At 46.7% G+C, this 17,456-nt stretch overlaps 3 protein-coding genes across 5 annotated transcripts; all 3 read right to left on the bottom strand.

The window, feature by feature from the left end:
* Window positions 1-217: 217 nt before the first annotated feature.
* On the bottom strand, window positions 218-3,530 carry LOC120677843. The gene is made up of 4 exons (XM_039959046.1): window positions 3,462-3,530; window positions 1,594-1,891; window positions 531-682; window positions 218-427 (listed from the first exon to the last, which is right to left on the bottom strand). The coding sequence occupies exons 1-4, from the start codon at window positions 3,528-3,530 to the stop codon at window positions 218-220; spliced, it is 729 nt and encodes a 242-aa protein (XP_039814980.1).
* Window positions 3,531-5,512: 1,982 nt separating this feature from the next.
* LOC120678918 (zinc finger BED domain-containing protein RICESLEEPER 2-like) lies at window positions 5,513-9,846 on the bottom strand. Of its 3 annotated transcripts, none has more exons than XM_039960367.1 (4): window positions 9,734-9,846; window positions 6,981-8,969; window positions 6,721-6,863; window positions 5,513-6,220 (listed from the first exon to the last, which is right to left on the bottom strand). In XM_039960367.1, exon 2 carries the CDS (start codon window positions 8,944-8,946, stop codon window positions 7,417-7,419), a length of 1,530 nt encoding a protein of 509 aa, XP_039816301.1. In that variant the 5' UTR covers window positions 8,947-8,969; window positions 9,734-9,846; the 3' UTR covers window positions 5,513-6,220; window positions 6,721-6,863; window positions 6,981-7,416. The 3 variants fall into 3 exon arrangements, with proteins under 3 accessions (XP_039816301.1, XP_039816300.1, XP_039816302.1); XM_039960366.1 differs by having other exon boundaries at window positions 6,764-6,863; XM_039960368.1 differs by lacking the exon at window positions 9,734-9,846 and having other exon boundaries at window positions 6,764-6,863; window positions 6,981-9,659.
* Window positions 9,847-11,108: 1,262 nt separating this feature from the next.
* Window positions 11,109-14,106, bottom strand: LOC120678921. Its single transcript, XM_039960371.1, has 3 exons — window positions 12,762-14,106; window positions 12,596-12,664; window positions 11,109-12,503 (listed from the first exon to the last, which is right to left on the bottom strand). The coding sequence occupies exon 3, from the start codon at window positions 12,256-12,258 to the stop codon at window positions 11,209-11,211; it is 1,050 nt and encodes a 349-aa protein (XP_039816305.1). The 5' UTR covers window positions 12,259-12,503; window positions 12,596-12,664; window positions 12,762-14,106; the 3' UTR covers window positions 11,109-11,208.
* Window positions 14,107-17,456: the final 3,350 nt, after the last annotated feature.

Raw genomic sequence — 17,456 nt, 5'->3', positions numbered from 1 at the left:
CTGCAAGAAGTCGACTACAACATCCAGATCAGAGCCCGTGATGAGGGCCAAGATCTTCATGGTACGCAGCGCGTTCGACAGACTGACGACCTCGATTCCCTGGAATGAACATGAACACATAAATCAGAAGATCAGAGCAAGAATGCAAGATCGAGAGCCATGTCATGGCGAGCAGCAGCATGTAATTGCTTGAAGTTGAAGACATGGAAACGCCTGCCTACCTTGAAAACCCTGGTGGAGATGCCGTCACGAAATACAGATGTCCTAGCACCTTCAGCTTGGGTGCCTGGATCACCCGGATCTGCAGGTCGTGCATCAGGCCGTCAGGGATGAGCCTTTCCAGCAGCGGGGCGTGCTCGACGATGTCCTCTTCGAACCTCCCCTCCCGGTCCCTGCGGCCGTCGGTGATGCTAAGGCTCCGGAGGGTCTGGGAGTTGATCCGGAGACTCCGGTAGCCGATGTTGTAGTGCAGCACCAGGCTCCGCAGGGCGGGGCATCCGGCGAGAATGCCGTGGAGGGTGCCCTCGGACGCCCTTGAGCGTCATCTGCTCGAGGTGCGGGAACACTAGCCGCGCGTCGTCGGCGGCGGCGGCGGAGGGGATGTCGAGCCTGCACCAGTCGCAGGATACGCAGAGCAGCCGCAGCATCGGCGAGAAGCGGAGGAGCACGGGCAGTGGCGTACCTAGGATTTCAAAAAAGGTATGCCACACTAATTTTTCCACTTGCAATTCGGTATAATTTATATATAATTCAGTAAAAAAGTAAATAAATATCACCGAGAAATTCAGTTATCAAGAATAAAAATTACATTTCAAATGTTAAATTCAATAGTTAAATACCGATGTTGCATAATTATAGTACAAATAGTTCAAATATACTAGTTCGAATGAATAACATAAGCTATTTCTTGTCTGGTCTACGATTTTTAATGTCCACACACATTCATGAATACATAATTTCTATACGCTACAGAACTATAGTTTGGGTTTCACTTCCACAAATATCATACCAGAAATCTAGAATGTGCGTGGAGGCAGTGCAGCTGCCAAGTGGAGGGCCGAGGCACCGAGGTCTAGCTCCCGGGTTACGGCTGCAGAAGGGCGGAACCGGGGAATGCAGCAGCACAGCAGGCAGCAATAACGTCGATTTCGAGAGGCTTACGCGGACGATGCGGCGCAGGGACGAATCGGCGTCCGTTGGCCGGCGGTGGCGCGTCGCCATCGCCGAGTCCCGCTCGGCTCGCAGCAGTGCGCGGAGCCACGAGACGTCGAGAGGCACGAGCGCCGCCAGAGGTCCCGTGCGGGGCCGACCATGCGTCCTTCCTGTCTTCCATCCGTGACCATGAGAGGCTGAGCACCCTAAGCACTAAGCAGGCTGAGTTATGCTGCTGGGCCTTGGACTGGCTAACATTTTTTTTACTGGGTGGGCTGGAATTTTAGGTATGCCGTGGCATACGTGGCCCACCCACTAGGTCCGCCCCTGAGCACGGGCAGCGGCAGCGGGCTGGGGTTGTCATCGTGGCTGGCGCGGCCGAACCACCTCGTGGCGCGGTAGTGGAGCTCGAGCTCCCGGAGGCCATCGAGGGTGGGCGACCGGAGCCAGCCGTCGTTGGCGGGGAAGCCGCTGGAGTAGGCGTCCCAGGTGAGCGCGAGGCGGCGGACGGGCCGCGGTGGGCGGCGAGGGCGGCGGCCGCGCGCCGCTCGTACGGGGAGGCGGCGACCCTGGCCTCGAGGTTGAGTGGCGCCGCGCGCCACAGCGGGCGCCAACGCCGGGAGAGGGCCTGCGTGCGGGCGCCGTCCACGGCGGGGAGCAGCGTGATCACATCGCCGAGGACGTCGTCCGGGAGGCGGCTGATGAGGTCGGGCCCCGCGTCCTCGTCCTCCGCCTGCCTCTGTGACAGCTTAATTAAGTATAACCGCCATCATTTAAATACATCAGGCTCATTAGTTTAATTAAATGTAACTTGACAGGCTGTTTCCAACCTACAGGCCGATCGAAACACAACAGAAATCTCGCACGAAGGCGAGCACAGAAGGTACCATCATAATACAATTTTACAAAAATAGTAAATAAAATTAAGATTTTTACAAAAACAGCTTTAAATTTAAAATATACAAAAGAAAAGATAGCAGCGGGAAAGAAACTAACTTACAGAGCATTTTTACTAAAGAATAAATAAAACAAATAAAATAAGTCGAGGACTACCGAGACGTGAAGACAAGACGCCACATTGAGTCCACCGATGTAAAACCTAGTTAGCTCCTAAACCTAAAATAGAGTAAACAACAAACACTAAGCAACTAATACTCAGCAAGACTTACCCGACCAGTGGGTATAACTTAGCCTACATATCTAGACATGCAAGGCATTTGGCTAGTGGTTTATTTTGCAGAAAATCATCTAAAAGTGGATGCTTATTTTCAATATTTTAGTTCCAGGTTCTATATAGATTAACCTCAATCTAATATTTGCACAATTCAACTATTGCACACAAGGTGAAGCAATCATAATTCAAGGTGTTCAACATTATATATATATATATATATATATATATATATATATAAATAATTCACCATCTAATATTTTGCTACGATGCAGCAAAGAGATCAAGGCCCTCATATCCGCGAGACACAGCGAATCAATTCGATTTAACCTTGCAAGGTGGACCTAACCAACACGGCACGCAAAAGCCCTGTCGGACCCCACGCACCAACCTTTCCCCTCCCTGTCTCGAACTAAAGAACCGCCCGACCTGCATATAGTCAGCCGAGCCCTACGAGAGATCACCAAAAGTAAATATATGCATCACAATTCTCCGCGGCCACTCGACTCGCCCTTAGGGGTGGGTAGAAGTTCTATACTTTCGAAGCAAGGCAGTACTCGGCTTACCGGTTTCGACTACCTCCTACTCCCGGCATACGGTTAGTACAGTTCAATCCCCGATCAGCACTGCCACAACGACCGGTCCTTAACCGACACAGACGGGACTAAGGCACCCAGAAACCCCGTCCTGCTGCCATACCTATGCATCCTCATCATTTCCCGTCCGGTCTCATTTCTCCATTCATTTTATCTCAAATTCACAACTCAAGTACTGGAATATGGACATATCTTATATCTCGCGAGTAACCGAAAATTACTCGACTTCTAAACATCCTATACCTTGCGACTGACAAGAAATCACTCGTCTTCTACCGGGAACCATTAAGCATAGCACTTCTATCGACCTATACCTACTAGTATACTCAGGGAAATCTAGGGATCATGCAACTAGGGTTCCAAACAACTCCTAAAATGTAATGCACAAGTAATAAATACATACATATAGGTGTTATAATTTAAAATAATAGGACATGCACAGGGGCTTGCTTGGGGGTAACACTAAGTCAGTGTTAATGCTATCAAGGCCTTGAGCCCTTCCGACCTTGGGCCGGGTCTTCGGTTGCCCCTTAGGGTCCTACCATCTTCTGGAGATGTCCACCGAACACTGTCTTGGGGTTCGGCTCCAACATCGCGTGCTTCAGGTCCATGTTTTGCATATCTAGCGTATCTAAATGAAACGAAACAATATTGATGTATGAATGAATGGGTGATGTATCATAAAGACAAAGCAAGCTTAAAAGGAAAATGGTTCGACGCTACACTATGAGAGTTCATTCAATTTGTTTTAGCATGAAGTGTGTCCTTTAAATAAAACTTACTAAACTCATTTAGAAGGCTATGAATGTACACAAAAGCAAAAGAGAGTACTAAAGGATTTCATTTAACTGACTCACAGAACCCTCTAGTTTAATTTGAGATAACCCGACGTCCACAATTCTGCAAAAACCCAGAATATCCGGATTTTACATCCGGAATATCCGGATTTTCCGGAGTATCCGGGTTAATACCCGGAGTTTCCGAGTTTGCTCGCAGTTCTACCCCCAAAACTGAAAACCCTTGCAGTGCAAAAACTAGCCCGCCAAAACTCAAGGTCCTGTTTGATACTAGTTTAGGGATGCATATAGATGTGCTTGACCAAAGGGAATCGATTAAAACCTCCTAACAAGATGGATTTGCCAAACCCTAGTTTAAATACTTTGGATGAGTCCTTTCTCCCGCAAGGAACTTGGAATCCACAGCACCCTAGAGAGGAGCACGTGGAGTAGAAGGTCCTCCACGCAGATTGGAGGCTCCCTTGGCCTTGAGATCAAATTGAGAGAGGGTTTGAGCCCTAGGGTTTGGGGGGGGGAGTGAGAGCGTGAGGGAGAGAGACTGATATGGGCTGGTGAGTGAGAGAGAGGTTTAAAATGTTGGTGAGTCCTCGGTGACAAAATCACGCCTGGAGTATCCGGAAACAAACCCGGAGTATCCGGATTATTCCGGAATTTCTGGATTCACATCCGGAAGTTCCGGGTTCACAATGATTCCCAGAGATAAATTGCGATTGAGTCGACTTGATTTGTTTTGAAAATTTGTTCAAACATCAAAATTGAGTCATTTGGCACCCCCAACTATATTTTTAGCTAAACATTCTTCTTTCCCTGTTCCTGCCTTTTAATATTATTTGATTTTAAAAATGACGCGAACCTTTATTTAGAAATCATTTCAAAAGAGATTTTCTCATTTCACAGGTTAAATTGCTAGCAAGAATTTCTTCAGTGGTTTTGTTCAAGTAGATTTAGTGCTAACAATCATATTAACTATGGGATTAACTTTGTAGTTATGGTGATAAACACCTGGGGTGTTACAGCCGCCGCCTCTTGGGTGTCGTGGCCTCATCGCCCATTGCCGGAGGCCCGGAGCTGGTCTTCATGATCTGGACGGCATGGAGCGGTGGAAAGTGGAATCACGGATCCGAATTCGAGGAGGATTTGAAGAAATTTTCTCTCTCGATCAGTTCCCATCCATGGAACTGGGATCGGGAGCATTTTTTTTTGGAGAGAGAGAGATCGGGACTCGGGAGCATCCTGCCAGCGACGTAAACCTCATGGGCTGTGGGCCCATGCAGCTCCATTGGGCCCACTCGACAGAACCCTGCACACGTATGTAAACCCAAAAACTCGGATCCGGCCTGAAACTATTTTTTCATGGGCCAGTCCAACTAGCGAGGCTCCAGTTTTAGGCCCAGAGGAGATTTGGCCTTTTTGTTGCACCCAATTGAAACCTCGAGACCGATTGGGGGTGTTGCCGTGTTGGTTATTTGTGAGAATCAGTGGTGGCGTCAGAAAGCAAAATGTCCGTTATTTACTAGCATGTGTAGTGTATGTGTAATTGGAGTCGTCCAATGACAGCTATATGCCTTATCAAAACGACAGCAAGATGCCTTATCAAAACGTCACATGTCATCATGGAATTTATAAGCAAGAACAGAATGTTCGGGGGGATTTCTTTCGAAAAAAAAACAGTATGTCTGGTGGACAACTTATCCTCAATCTGTGAACATGAATGAGCAGTGGTTCTTTATTTTGCCTTTTAGTGCCATGGGTATTAAGCAACTAAAAGACATGTGTCATGTGACTCAACCTGCTAGTGGGCTGAAATCCAATTTGTATTCACACCGATCCATACTAGTATCATAAAAGAATAAATCCACCTCAATCCAATCCGTCAATTACAAAAATCAATCCACCCTCACAATTATATTACATTATCCTATACACTATACCAATCCACCCACGATTATGGTTTCAACCCATTGTGGATCCATGGTGTCTCCACCATGCAGGTAACGCCAAGGCAGACTCAGCAGGCAGGGAACCGGCCTCTCAAACGGCAGGACGTCCGAGTACAAATGCCGCTACGATTGCTGCACGATCCAGAGCCAATCCCATGCCATCGCAGCATTACGCTCGCGCTAACAAACAACGCACGACAGACCAAACAGAACCACTGCCTCAACAAGATTGTAACAACATTCTTTCACCATTGATTTTTTTTTTCTGAAAGAGCTAGCTAACTGACTCTCTCCCCGCCAACTGTTAGAAGCAGAACATATGTACAAACACTAGGCTCTTCTTCTGGTTGTTGTTGTTGTTGTCATCCCTTGTCTAGGAAGGGAGGATGGCTATAGAAGCAGTCTGCAACTGAAAGCCTGAAACATCAGGCTGGCTGGGTTATCACTCGGTTGTGGTTGTGATCGCCTTCATAGGTAACAATCAGCATCGAGGGGTCGTCGACACACCAATCGACGTGCTTCCTTGCCGGGCAGCCTCTCACGCTGCTACACTTGTAGTAACCCCTGCAAGGAAGTGAGCTTATGTAAGTATTTGCAATCTCAATATTTGACAAAAGAACAAGAGAGTAAACTGTGTTGCGGTATGATTGGCAACTGTAAACTTTCTTGGATTGCAACAGGCATACTACCAGATTTAGAACTTTTTTTAAAGAAAAAAACACATGTATGCTCATTAGTCAGTACTCAGTATGCTTATCACAAATTAGGTAGCAAAACTGAATGGCTCAACTAGGAGCAAAATAACCCAATGCTATAAAGCATCATCTAAACAGTAGGGGAAGGAGTTGCTCAGAATATCCATATCAGTAATGCATTTGTGGTGACTATTTCATGGGCGACCATGCATTGCAGCATAGGAAAACAAGATATTCTAACGACCACTCAACAAAAATGGTGGTTGCTGGTAACTAAAAATAGCTAACCGTGAAATCATTAAGTCAAGGATGCAAGCTAACTGTATACTAGATGCCATGCCATGAGAGACAGAAAGGCAGAACATATACCCTGTTCCAGGGAGATGCAAATGGAGTCATAGTTATAACATACTTAATTCCATCGGTTAAGCCCCCACCGGTCCAGCTGATTCCACCTGTGGCACATTTTGCCTTGCACCAACCCCCAACAACTTCACTTAAGATCCCTGCATCTAAAAAAGAGAGGAACTTGTCTTAAGAACAATAATTTCTCATCTATGCAGATTTCAAATAAGAATTTGGTGATCATTGAAGGTAAAAGAAACTAAGGTAAAAGAAACAGTGGGTACCTTCATCGTCCTTGTCCTTATCTTTATCTTGGACTATAGTGAGCCAATCTTTCGCACTAACTAAAGCCTCCAACATCTGTGGTGTTAGCGAGCCTCTTGTGTCCCCAAGAATCCTATTGCCACAACTAAAAGCCGATTCAGATGATATAGTGCTGAGTGGGATAGCAAGAAAGTCCCTAGCCATCTTTGATAAGACAGGAAACTGATCAGCACGAGCCTTCCACCAACCCAACACATCAAATCTTTTACTATCCTCGGCAGGATCCTCTTCCAAATATGTGTCAATCTCTGATTTTGGCCTACGAACAACTCGACGACGAGATTTGAAATCAACAAATTCTTCTTCTAGTACCCTTTTCCCAAGCACAGGTGAACCAATAGTACAGGTGCTTCCACTTGAACTTGACACAAATGCTGAGCCATCACTCCTTGCAAGTCATTCATACTCATTGAAGTACTTCTTCAGCCAATCTTGTGCTGATTTCATACATTTATCAGCTTGATCGAAACTGCTGCATACTTTCTCATAAAAGAATTCCACATAATCAAACTTTCTTCTTGGATCTAAGATAGTGGCAATGACAATTACAACGTTAAAATCGTACTCTTTCCTTCTCCGGAGGCTAGACTCATTAGGCACTGGTTTAGGCTCCCAATATTTCGCAAATTTAACCTTCATTGCAGCAGCCAAATCTACCAAAACTTCATTATTTTGCCATGCTGGATCATTCAAAGCATATCGAATAGAAAGCACTAATGGTAAGAATTTGTGCAAAGTTGGTTTTCGGTCAGCCGATACAAGATTTGTGGCTTCTTCAAAAGCCTTGAGAAATACACATATCGCTTTGGCTTTTGACCACTCTTCTTCATTTGGTGCAACTTCAAGATATTGTTCAGCATAAGTACTAAGTACAGACTTGTAATCTAATGCTTCTCGTACCATTCTAATTGTAGAATTCCATCTGTTTGGTATATCCAGATAAATGCCACGTTTTGCTTTAAGACCCTTATTAGTTGCAATTGAGTTGAAATTCTGAATTCGTGACGGTGAAGATTCTATGCTCTTCAACAGCTCACGAATCTTCTCTATTGCAGCATGAATAAGTTCCATTCCATCTTGAACTAGAATATTCAAAATATGTGCAGAACATCTAACATGCAGATGTGCTCCCTCACATAACAACTCATGCTTGTGATACTGTACTATTAGTTCACATGCCTTGGTATTGTTGCCTGCATTATCTAAGGTTAAAGTAAGCATTTTCACCCTTAAACCCCACTCGGTTAGGCTGCTTACAATAGCCTCTTCTAAAGCATAGCCGGTATGAGGATACTTGACTTCCTTCAAACTAATGATTTTCTTCTTAAGCTTGAAATCAGCATCCACATAATGTGCAGTTATGACCATATATCCTAAGTTCTGAAGGGAAGTCCACATATTGGATGTGAAGCACACACGAGAGTCTAAGACTGAAAACTCATTGTGAAGATCTTGCTTCATCTTCTCATACATCTTGAGGCAATCATTATGAACGGTTTGGCGCCCTACACATTTCATTGTTGGTTGTAGACTTTCCATCCATGGCTCAAAGTAAGGGTCTTCAAATTTATTGAATTCGATTTCAGCATGTATGACAAACTGAACCATGCGCTCACGACTTAAGGCAGGGTCAAACACAAAGGTATCTGAAGATTTTTTCTTTATGGTGTCTAAAAACCTATTTCTATCAGCATCCCCAATAGCCGGGCAAGTTGTAGCAATATGACTTCTAAGACTACTAGTGCCCGATTGAGCCCCAAGTCTCAGCCCACAATACTTGCAAACTGCCTTCCAAACATCATCTACCATCACCAAATCTTGCTCAAAGAATTGCCATACCTTTGATCTCCTAACACGTGGTTGAGATGAATCATGCTCATCATCGGTTCCAGAGCTATCAATTGTGTGGGAAGTGCTTGCAGACATTTTTGAGGTAGCTCACAATGAATCTGCACATGGGATATAGTCTGTAATGCCACTTAAAATTCAAGATCCAAGTCGCTATGGACAATTAACACAAGTTGAGAATTTCTCGAACTAAGCAGCTAGCTAAATTTCTTTCACAAAGAAGCCTGGATGATCTAACACTCCCACCTAACCGTCTAACGCTTCGAAGATAGAGGTATATGCTATAATATCCTGTAGTAGGCTTAACCTTATCCCCAGTCTAAGGCCCATACGAATCCATCATGCTATATGCCCTGCTTGACCAAACTACTTAGCAAGACCTCGCCATCTAAAGTTGAGAAGTCTTGTAGAGGCAACGTTTGACAGTCAATCCCACGTTCAGTTCAGCCTTTTTTCTGACCATATTATCCTCGTTGGGCACAAAGGAGCCGTAGCCTACAATGGGTTCGTGTAGGAAAATAGAACGAACTCAATGAGCGCAGAGGCTAACAGCTACAAAACGCCATCGAGATTTTCCTCCGCCCTATTCAAGCCGCACCAGAATCAGTCAAGAACGCGACCGGCCACCCCGAACACAGTCGCCACGCAGAACGATGCGCCCAAGATATGTCTGGCATCCCACAAGAACCAGCTGACCCCAGGCCCGAGGAACCGCGTCGCGCGAACCCGCAGCAGCCTTCCTCCCGTCACCGCGGAGGAACCCAAGAACAAATCAGGAAGCGCGGCGATGACCACCAGCGGACACGCAACAATGAACAAGGGCCCATGGGGGGTGGGGGGGGGGGGGGCGGAGCAAGGCCGGTACCTGAGGTGAAGACGACTCCGGGGGACAGATTCTCCGGTGAGAAGGGGGAGGGTGGGCGACGCTCCGTCCGGGGCAGGGTCGCAGCACATGGATAGGGTTCCTTTGGTTTTCCCTGGCCGTGTAACCATTTCCAATTCATGGGCTCGACCCATTTAGAACCAAATCATTGAGGCCCAATCCAAATCAGACCAAACTATTCATTTCAGCATCCAACTCATACCAAACCAATTAATATGAGAAGCCCATTTACAACCAACCAAATCAAGCCCAGAGCAAATCCAATCCATTAAAACCACTCTGGCCCAAACCATTTGCAGGTTGACATGTGACAAAGTGAGCTATTTGTGTATGCTACTCCCTCCTTCCTCGATTGTTAGGCGTCACATCATTTTCTGCTTTTTTTAAATATAGGGCGCACCCTCTCGGGACTCCTCCGACCTCGGTACATGTCGTGAATTAAATCGTGGAAGCCGAGCAGTCCAGCGGACGGGAACAAAGATGGACCGATCTCTCCCTTCTCCGTTCCATCTTGCTCTTTCTCTTTTCTTCCCATGGCTAGCGCTCCCACCGCCGGCAACGAGATCGTAGTCTAACCAAGGCGGCGAGATCGTCCGCTCCACCGGCAACGAGGTCGTATGCTCCGCTGATGGCGGTGAGGTCATCTGCTCCGCCGGCAACGAGATCGTCCGCTCCGCCAGCAACGAGGTTGTCCACTTCGACGATGGCGGCGAGGTCGTCTGCTCCGCCGGCAACGAGGTCATCCGCTCCACCGGCAACGAGGTCGTCCGCTCCGACGATGGCGGCGAGATCGTCCGCTCCGCCGGCAACGATGTCGTCCGCTCCGAAGGCAATGAGGTCGTCCTCTCCGACGATGGTGGCGAGATCGTCCGTTCCACCAGCATCGAGGTTGTCCGCTCCGCTGGCAATGAGGTCGTCGTCTCCGACGGCGGCGGGGTCGTACTCTCCAACGAGGATAAACAGGCAGCGCAAGCTCTCGTGCATCTCTCTTCTTTGCCCTTGGAAGTCTACATGTCAAGTTTCTGCAAGCACGAAGATTTCAGGATAATGGGGCTGCTCTTGATCCCTTCCTACTTCGGTGCCCACACAAGTGACGTACGTGAAGCTGCATTTGCACTGGATGCAATCCGCTGAGGTGCAACCATGAAAGATGATTTAGACATATTGGCAAATGACAATGTAGAAGATGCTACCCGTGTGTTAAGAATCTTAGGATTTCATGTTTTGGTTGATGAAACAATCTTAGGATCCATGTTTACAATATGCATGGAACTGTACCCCCTCCGGAAATATGCATGGTACTGTTATGTCAAGGATGTGTGTGACTAATGTAAGCTTTCATGCGAGTAAGTCATAGTGGGATGCAAATGATAATTTCATTAAAATTTAGGGATTACAAAATTCACAGCTTACATAATCGATTAAGATTCAGAGATTTCAAAGTTGACTAAACAAGATCAGACAGAGGCTAGAAAATCTATTGCTTCTTGAACAATCATTGGATCACATGACAAAGTCTTCGGCAGCGTTCCTAATCTCTCCAACATTGCCTTCTTCATGTGAGGCACAGGATAATGTTGCCCTCCTTTTTCTTTGAGTATCTCCCGTAAGCAACCTTGAAGAGTGAGGAATACTCTATTTGACCTGCCAACTGGAAAATTCCAATAAGCTGCTTGAACCTTATTCACAATTTCATCAATGGTTTTTGGCATGCCACTCCTATGGAACAATGCCTGTATGGCTGCAAACAATCCAAGGTCAAGCACGTTTGTGTCTGGGGAATTCGCTGGTTGACACGTCAAACGGATATCCCATCCATCAGCTTGAGCCGCTGCACAAAATTCAGGATCATCAACTGGGATATGACTTCGACAATTGTCCTGTTGTATCCATATTGTCTCATGGCGTCCCTCAGCTGGCCATTTTGCCTTGATATCGGGCAACATCTTATCAATTAGATACCGTCTGACTACATCCCTGGTTACTGATGTGATTGGCTTTGTGATCGGAGTACCACGTGGCCTATTAGGACTCTTCCTTTTAGCAGGTTCAGTGGTAACGAATGCATATATGCCAATCTTCCCATAAAAAACACAGACATTCTGATCATTGAACCAAGGTCGAGATTGTCCACCAAAAAACATAACTTTTTCAATGTAACTTTTGCTCTTGTAAGTTCGACGAGGCCTTTCCTCACCCGGCGCACAATAATATTTTTGATTCGATCTAGTCCTATAATACCATTTTTCATCTGCATGAATCACATTGTACATATGTTTAAAGACCGGCTGGTGAGGAATTGTACTTGGTTCTAACATGTTGAGAGCATGCTGCACCCGTGCCTTCTTATTTTCATCTGTAAGAAATGGCTTGATGGCACTCAAGTGCCGTTCAATTTTTCCTTCTTTCAAGTGCTTATGGACATGGCTCTTTGACACTCCCAGCCTCCTTGCTAGATCTTCTAAAGTTGTTCGGTCTTGGAATGGTATGGCAGTGATCGATTCCATTGGAAGTTAAATTCTTTTACGTCCACAATGCCCCACTCTCTTGTTTACGACAGCATGTATTCCTCCCCCTTTTTGGCCTTCATTCCATATGCGCTGCACACATCTCAGCGAAACATCCATAGCCAAAGACACATGCAACGACACCCCTTCTGGCAAATGGCCTTGCACTGATCCCTCTAATAGCATGGCGTATACTGCTCGCTTTGTATCATCACTGTATTGCTTCCTTTTTCTAATACTTGTACCTGTGAAATAAAATAGGCCATCAACTGCAATGAACACCATCCTTTGTCATTCAAACTTAAAAGACCAAAAATTATTACTGTGATAATCTTACCAGAGCTGCTACCTAGACCAATATTAGTACCAAGGTCCTCAAATATGTCATCAGTACCATCATCTAAATCTGTACAGTAAGGCAATACAACAGGAAAAGACATTGCATTCAGATCAGGCAGGCAGTACTGATCCCTGGCAATAGTGTAAAAGATTCAAGACATTACCAGGCATTGCATTCAGATCAGGCAGTACTGATCCCTGGCCACTGTGGCGTCCATCTCCACCAGCATCAGGAGCTCGTTCATCTTCTCCAGCGCCCTGAGCTGGTGCATCTTCTCCCGCGCCGTGAGCTTCTACATCTTCTCCAGTGCCCTAATCTTAATAATCTCCTACGAATTTGACATACTATTTAACGACCAAAAAAAGAGCAAAACAAAGACATAACTTGAAGTAATGGAACAACCTTCTTCAGGTTGATGAAAAAATATGGGGTTGCCCAAATCAAAAAAATCCTCTTGCACCTGATCCCAGTCAATCGGGTTACTTATAAAAACCTGGACAACAGGTTGCCCCAGAACCTGACCGTCCTCTTCAGGATCATTTTCAGACCCTGGAACATTGAGATCGATTCCACGAACTGGGTGTGGATCTGCCATGGCTAATTGGAGCTGAAGAAAGGGAGTGGCGATGGGAACAGGATAGCTCGGCAGGCCTATTTATACACTTGAATTCCATTTGCTTTGGCATGGTTTGAAAACTCTAGATGAAATTCAAAGTTTCGGTCAGATTTGAGGTACCATGAGAAGGTACGAGCGCGCGGTTGGGGAAGTATTTGGCGAGGGGAAAAATAGGCGCCGCGGTTGTGGGTTTGGGTTTGGATTTGGCAAGGGAAAATTTGATCTGTTATGGCGTGAACTGTTGGGAAAGATTTTGGCGAGAGAAAAAATAGCGCAGTTGTTGTTGTCGAGAATCGAAGCGACGAGGCTGCCGGGCGTACGTGGGAAACCAGCGACGAGGCTGCGACGTGGCTGGTTCAACGTATCTACCTTGGTCTCTGGGCTCCCCCTCCGTTCGCCTAACAAACAAGGAAGGAGGGAGTAGTACTTAAACAGTTAAACCGAAACCCTAGAGCCCAATTGGCTCTCTGATGCGGCGCACATGCTTGATTAGGGCTAGAACTTTATCTAATTAAGCATGAACTCAATGAACATGCTTGAGCAATTGAAAGATAAACATGAAAATGATTATGATTTGCTTGCACAGGACGTGAATTAGGGCTTATTCATAGGAAGAACTTGATCTTAAACATAAAAGCATGATCATATATGTTAACAGGAACTTCTTGTCTTGAAATTGAAACTTTAGAGGATTCAATCTTAGAGCTAGGTGGCTCTGGTTCTTGGATCAACTAGACTAAGAAAGAACCACTCATATGCATGAAGATGAGCACATACCTCTGCTACTTGAGTTCCCATTTAGTTCTTGCTCTGTTCATGCCTTTATGATGTGAAGATCGGTAGAGGAGAGTCCTTCCCATGATTTCTGTGTGTTGGCTGTAATTGGGCAGCCTTGAGAGATAGAGAGGTTTCTTCAAACTTCTTCTTAGCTTTTGGAGACCTCTCCTTCATATATATAGAGTCACAGCATCATGGGGAGGACCCACCTGTCAGTTGGATATTTTTTCCCCCAATCAAGACAATAAGCAATTTGCCTTTTGCTTCTTTGCTGCCTTTGGCATTAGCCTGGCAGATCAATCCAACACAGCATTTCTACATGTCCAAGAATTGATGGTGAGACTGCACCAGATCGAACACCACGATTCCACGAAGCCCACCACGCACTACGTAGGGCCTATGCAGGGGTCCTGACTGGTCATGCATGCATGGAATTCCGCATGCATGCACCTGCATCAGTAGCAGTCTGAGCCAGCTGTTTTGCTTTCGTCGTCTTTACCATGCTTTCGATTTCCCCTAGACACATTTCCGTTCGTTCATTTCTTATCCTTCAGCCCTTTTGCAAGTTTTTTTGGATTCCAGCCCTTTTGCAAGTTAAACCGCTATCATTGTTTCATGTTCGTGTTTAGCCTCACGGCTCGGCACAAACACAACTTGGACAGGTTTTCAATAATGTGGATGAGGCTTCCATTCAGGAATGGTGGGAACAGCAGGAGACGCGAATGGGCTTTAACACCCTCTTCAGTCTTCATGCTCGGCAGAAGGAGCGCAGCGCACGTCTCTTCAAGAACCACATATAGAATACATTGTAAAAAAAAATACACTTATAATTAAGAATCCTTGTGAATAAGTAACTAGCAAAATTTGAAATTTAAAAAATAAAAAATTTGAATTTGATCATGACGAATACGATTAGAATACCTAAGTTCAAAATAAAACAAACTCGCACATGGGAAAACAGTACATATACATTACATATGATTAGTAATTAGCTAAATTTAAAATATAAATATAAAAATTACCAATTGGATGAAGAGTCCATATCAAATATGACTAATAATACTCCCGCCGTATCGTGAATAGAGGACGTTCTGGAGGCTGAGGGCAACATTGGACGTGATTGCCCCTAGCCAGGCACGCGCGCCGCCTGTTCACATGGTCTCCTCGTCATTAATCGCGGACTCCTCGACTGAAGAGATCAAGCGCACGCGCACGACTACTTCATCTCCCTCACGCGCACACCTACTTCGTTTCGTCACTATGGAGACCGGCGGCGCTCGGGTGCTGGTCGCCGCGGACGGCGTTGGGCCGGAGTCGGAGGCGCTCGCCGCGGAAGACATCGGGCCGGAGTCGGAGGAGGTCGCCGCGGAGGACGTCGTCGACCCGCTGCTGTCTGTGGATGACTCCGACCTGCTGCTCTCTGTCGCGCAGGATTCACAGGAGCCGGACGAGGTCATCGTGGTGCTCGCCGTGGACGGCATGGTGTCGGATTCGCAGGAGGTCGCCGCGGACGGCGTGGCACTAGACTCGCAGGAGCCGGACGAGGGCATCACGCCAGAGTTGCTGGAGCTGCCGCCGGACTCCATGGAGGTGGTGCCGGATTCCTTGCCGCCGGGGGCTTTTGTATGCGGTCGCTGTGGTCTCGTTCATGAGGATCGCGAAGCATGGAACCGTGCACACTCGCGGTTCTATTCATGCCCTACCTGTGGTCTCGTCCACGTGGACTACTCCATCGACGCCATGCTCGGGCGCATCAAGGTTGACTGCGAGATTTTCATGGAGCAGTATAAGGGCTTGCTGCCGAACGACGAAACAACGATCCGTGAAACAATGCGCAGCCAAACAGCCAAACGCAGCGAAACAATGCGCGGCCAAACGGCCAAACACAGCGCGCGCGAACGGCCAAACACGACCGGCACAACGCCATGCAAAACCATGCAAAAATTGTGGCGACAATGAAAGAAAAAGGCAGCGGCTGCCAGGGGTTGAACCGTGGACCACTAGGACCATTTTAGCCCCGGCCCCTCTTGTCATATCCTTCTCCAAATTCCCCCCACCTTCCTCCTCCGCGAGGTGGGTGAGCATGATGAAAGGAATTAGGTGCTCGTAGGCTAAGAGAGGAAGGGGGTGAATTAGGCAATTTAAAACTTTAACTCAAGCTCTAACTAGTTTCCATAAATTTAAAAACTAAAGCAAACTATCTAGATATTGAACTATAGTTCTTCTAGTGTGAAACCCTCATCCCAAAAGAGTTTTGCAACTTATAGTCAATCCTATTTGCACTAAGAAAGTAAAGTGATGTCACATAAGTTGCAAGTAAATGTAGAAACGTAAAGAGGGAATGAAGTGAAGCGAACTCTTGATACGATGATGTATCCCATGGTATCGGTAGACAGATGTCACCTCTAGTCCACGTTGTTGAAGCACTCAATCAAAGAGTATCGCTTCTCGGCCACCAAGTCTCTTTCGAAAACACCTTGACTTGCCACCAAGGCCACGCCACAAAGGCTTGCCAAGTTTCCGGTAACCTTGGCCCCGCTTTCCACTAAGAAGCTTCTCCATGAAGAATGGGAGTCTCCATGTCCTCTGCACAAAGCCGTCGCCGTCGCTCCACACCAAACAGTAGGGTCGATGATTTGCCTGCGAGCCACCAAAGATCCAAGAGGCCGGCACACCAAGATACAAGTTTGAGCAGCCCTCAAGTACAACACACAAGGCACTACACATTACTCTCACACTCAAACTTGAGCTAGCTTAGCACTCTCACTCAAAAAGCTTGTGCTAAGTACTAATAATTTGATCACTAACCACTTGGATGGCTTGGAGTTGTTCTTCAATGTGTATGGGGTCTCCCTGAACTCCAGCAACCTCAAATGACCCAAGGTGAGGCATATATATAGCCCTCCAACTCGAGCTAGCCGCTCGTATCCATTGTCCACTTTTCTGCGTAGGCATCAGTTTAACCAGTACACAAGTATCGGTTAAACCGGTCACTAATGACTCTGACATAGCTGTTGAGTCTTCTGACATGCTCTGCTACTGACTCAGCTACCATCAGTTAAACCGGTGTCTGGGTGTGAAGTTTAACCGGTCTCCAAGAGATCCTCCTCGGCTCCCTGCAGTGCTGACGTTATTGTACCGATGCTTTACACCGATGCACCATCGGTTCAACCGGTGCTGAACACTAGACTCTTTGCTTGGCGACATATTCTCTGGACACTAGCACGATGAATGCACCGATGCCATTCTCTTGCATTTCTGACCAGCACCACGGAGCACTTCCCTCCGGACGGCGAGGGGGAGGATGTGGACCTAACTGGTGCGGCAAGGCAAGGATGATGCCGTTAGGCGCTGGCCGAAGGATGTGCCCCGTCCTCGGGCTGGCGCTGCTGCACCTCAAGTACCTCATGGCCAACCTGGTGAGGGAGTTCGAGTGGAAGGAGGTGCCAGGCGAGCCGGTGGAGT

The sequence above is a fragment of the Panicum virgatum genome, chromosome 6N (assembly GCF_016808335.1).
Source record: "Panicum virgatum strain AP13 chromosome 6N, P.virgatum_v5, whole genome shotgun sequence".
Lineage (NCBI taxonomy): Eukaryota > Viridiplantae > Streptophyta > Magnoliopsida > Poales > Poaceae > Panicum > Panicum virgatum.
This window is presented reverse-complemented; position numbering and strand designations above follow the sequence as displayed.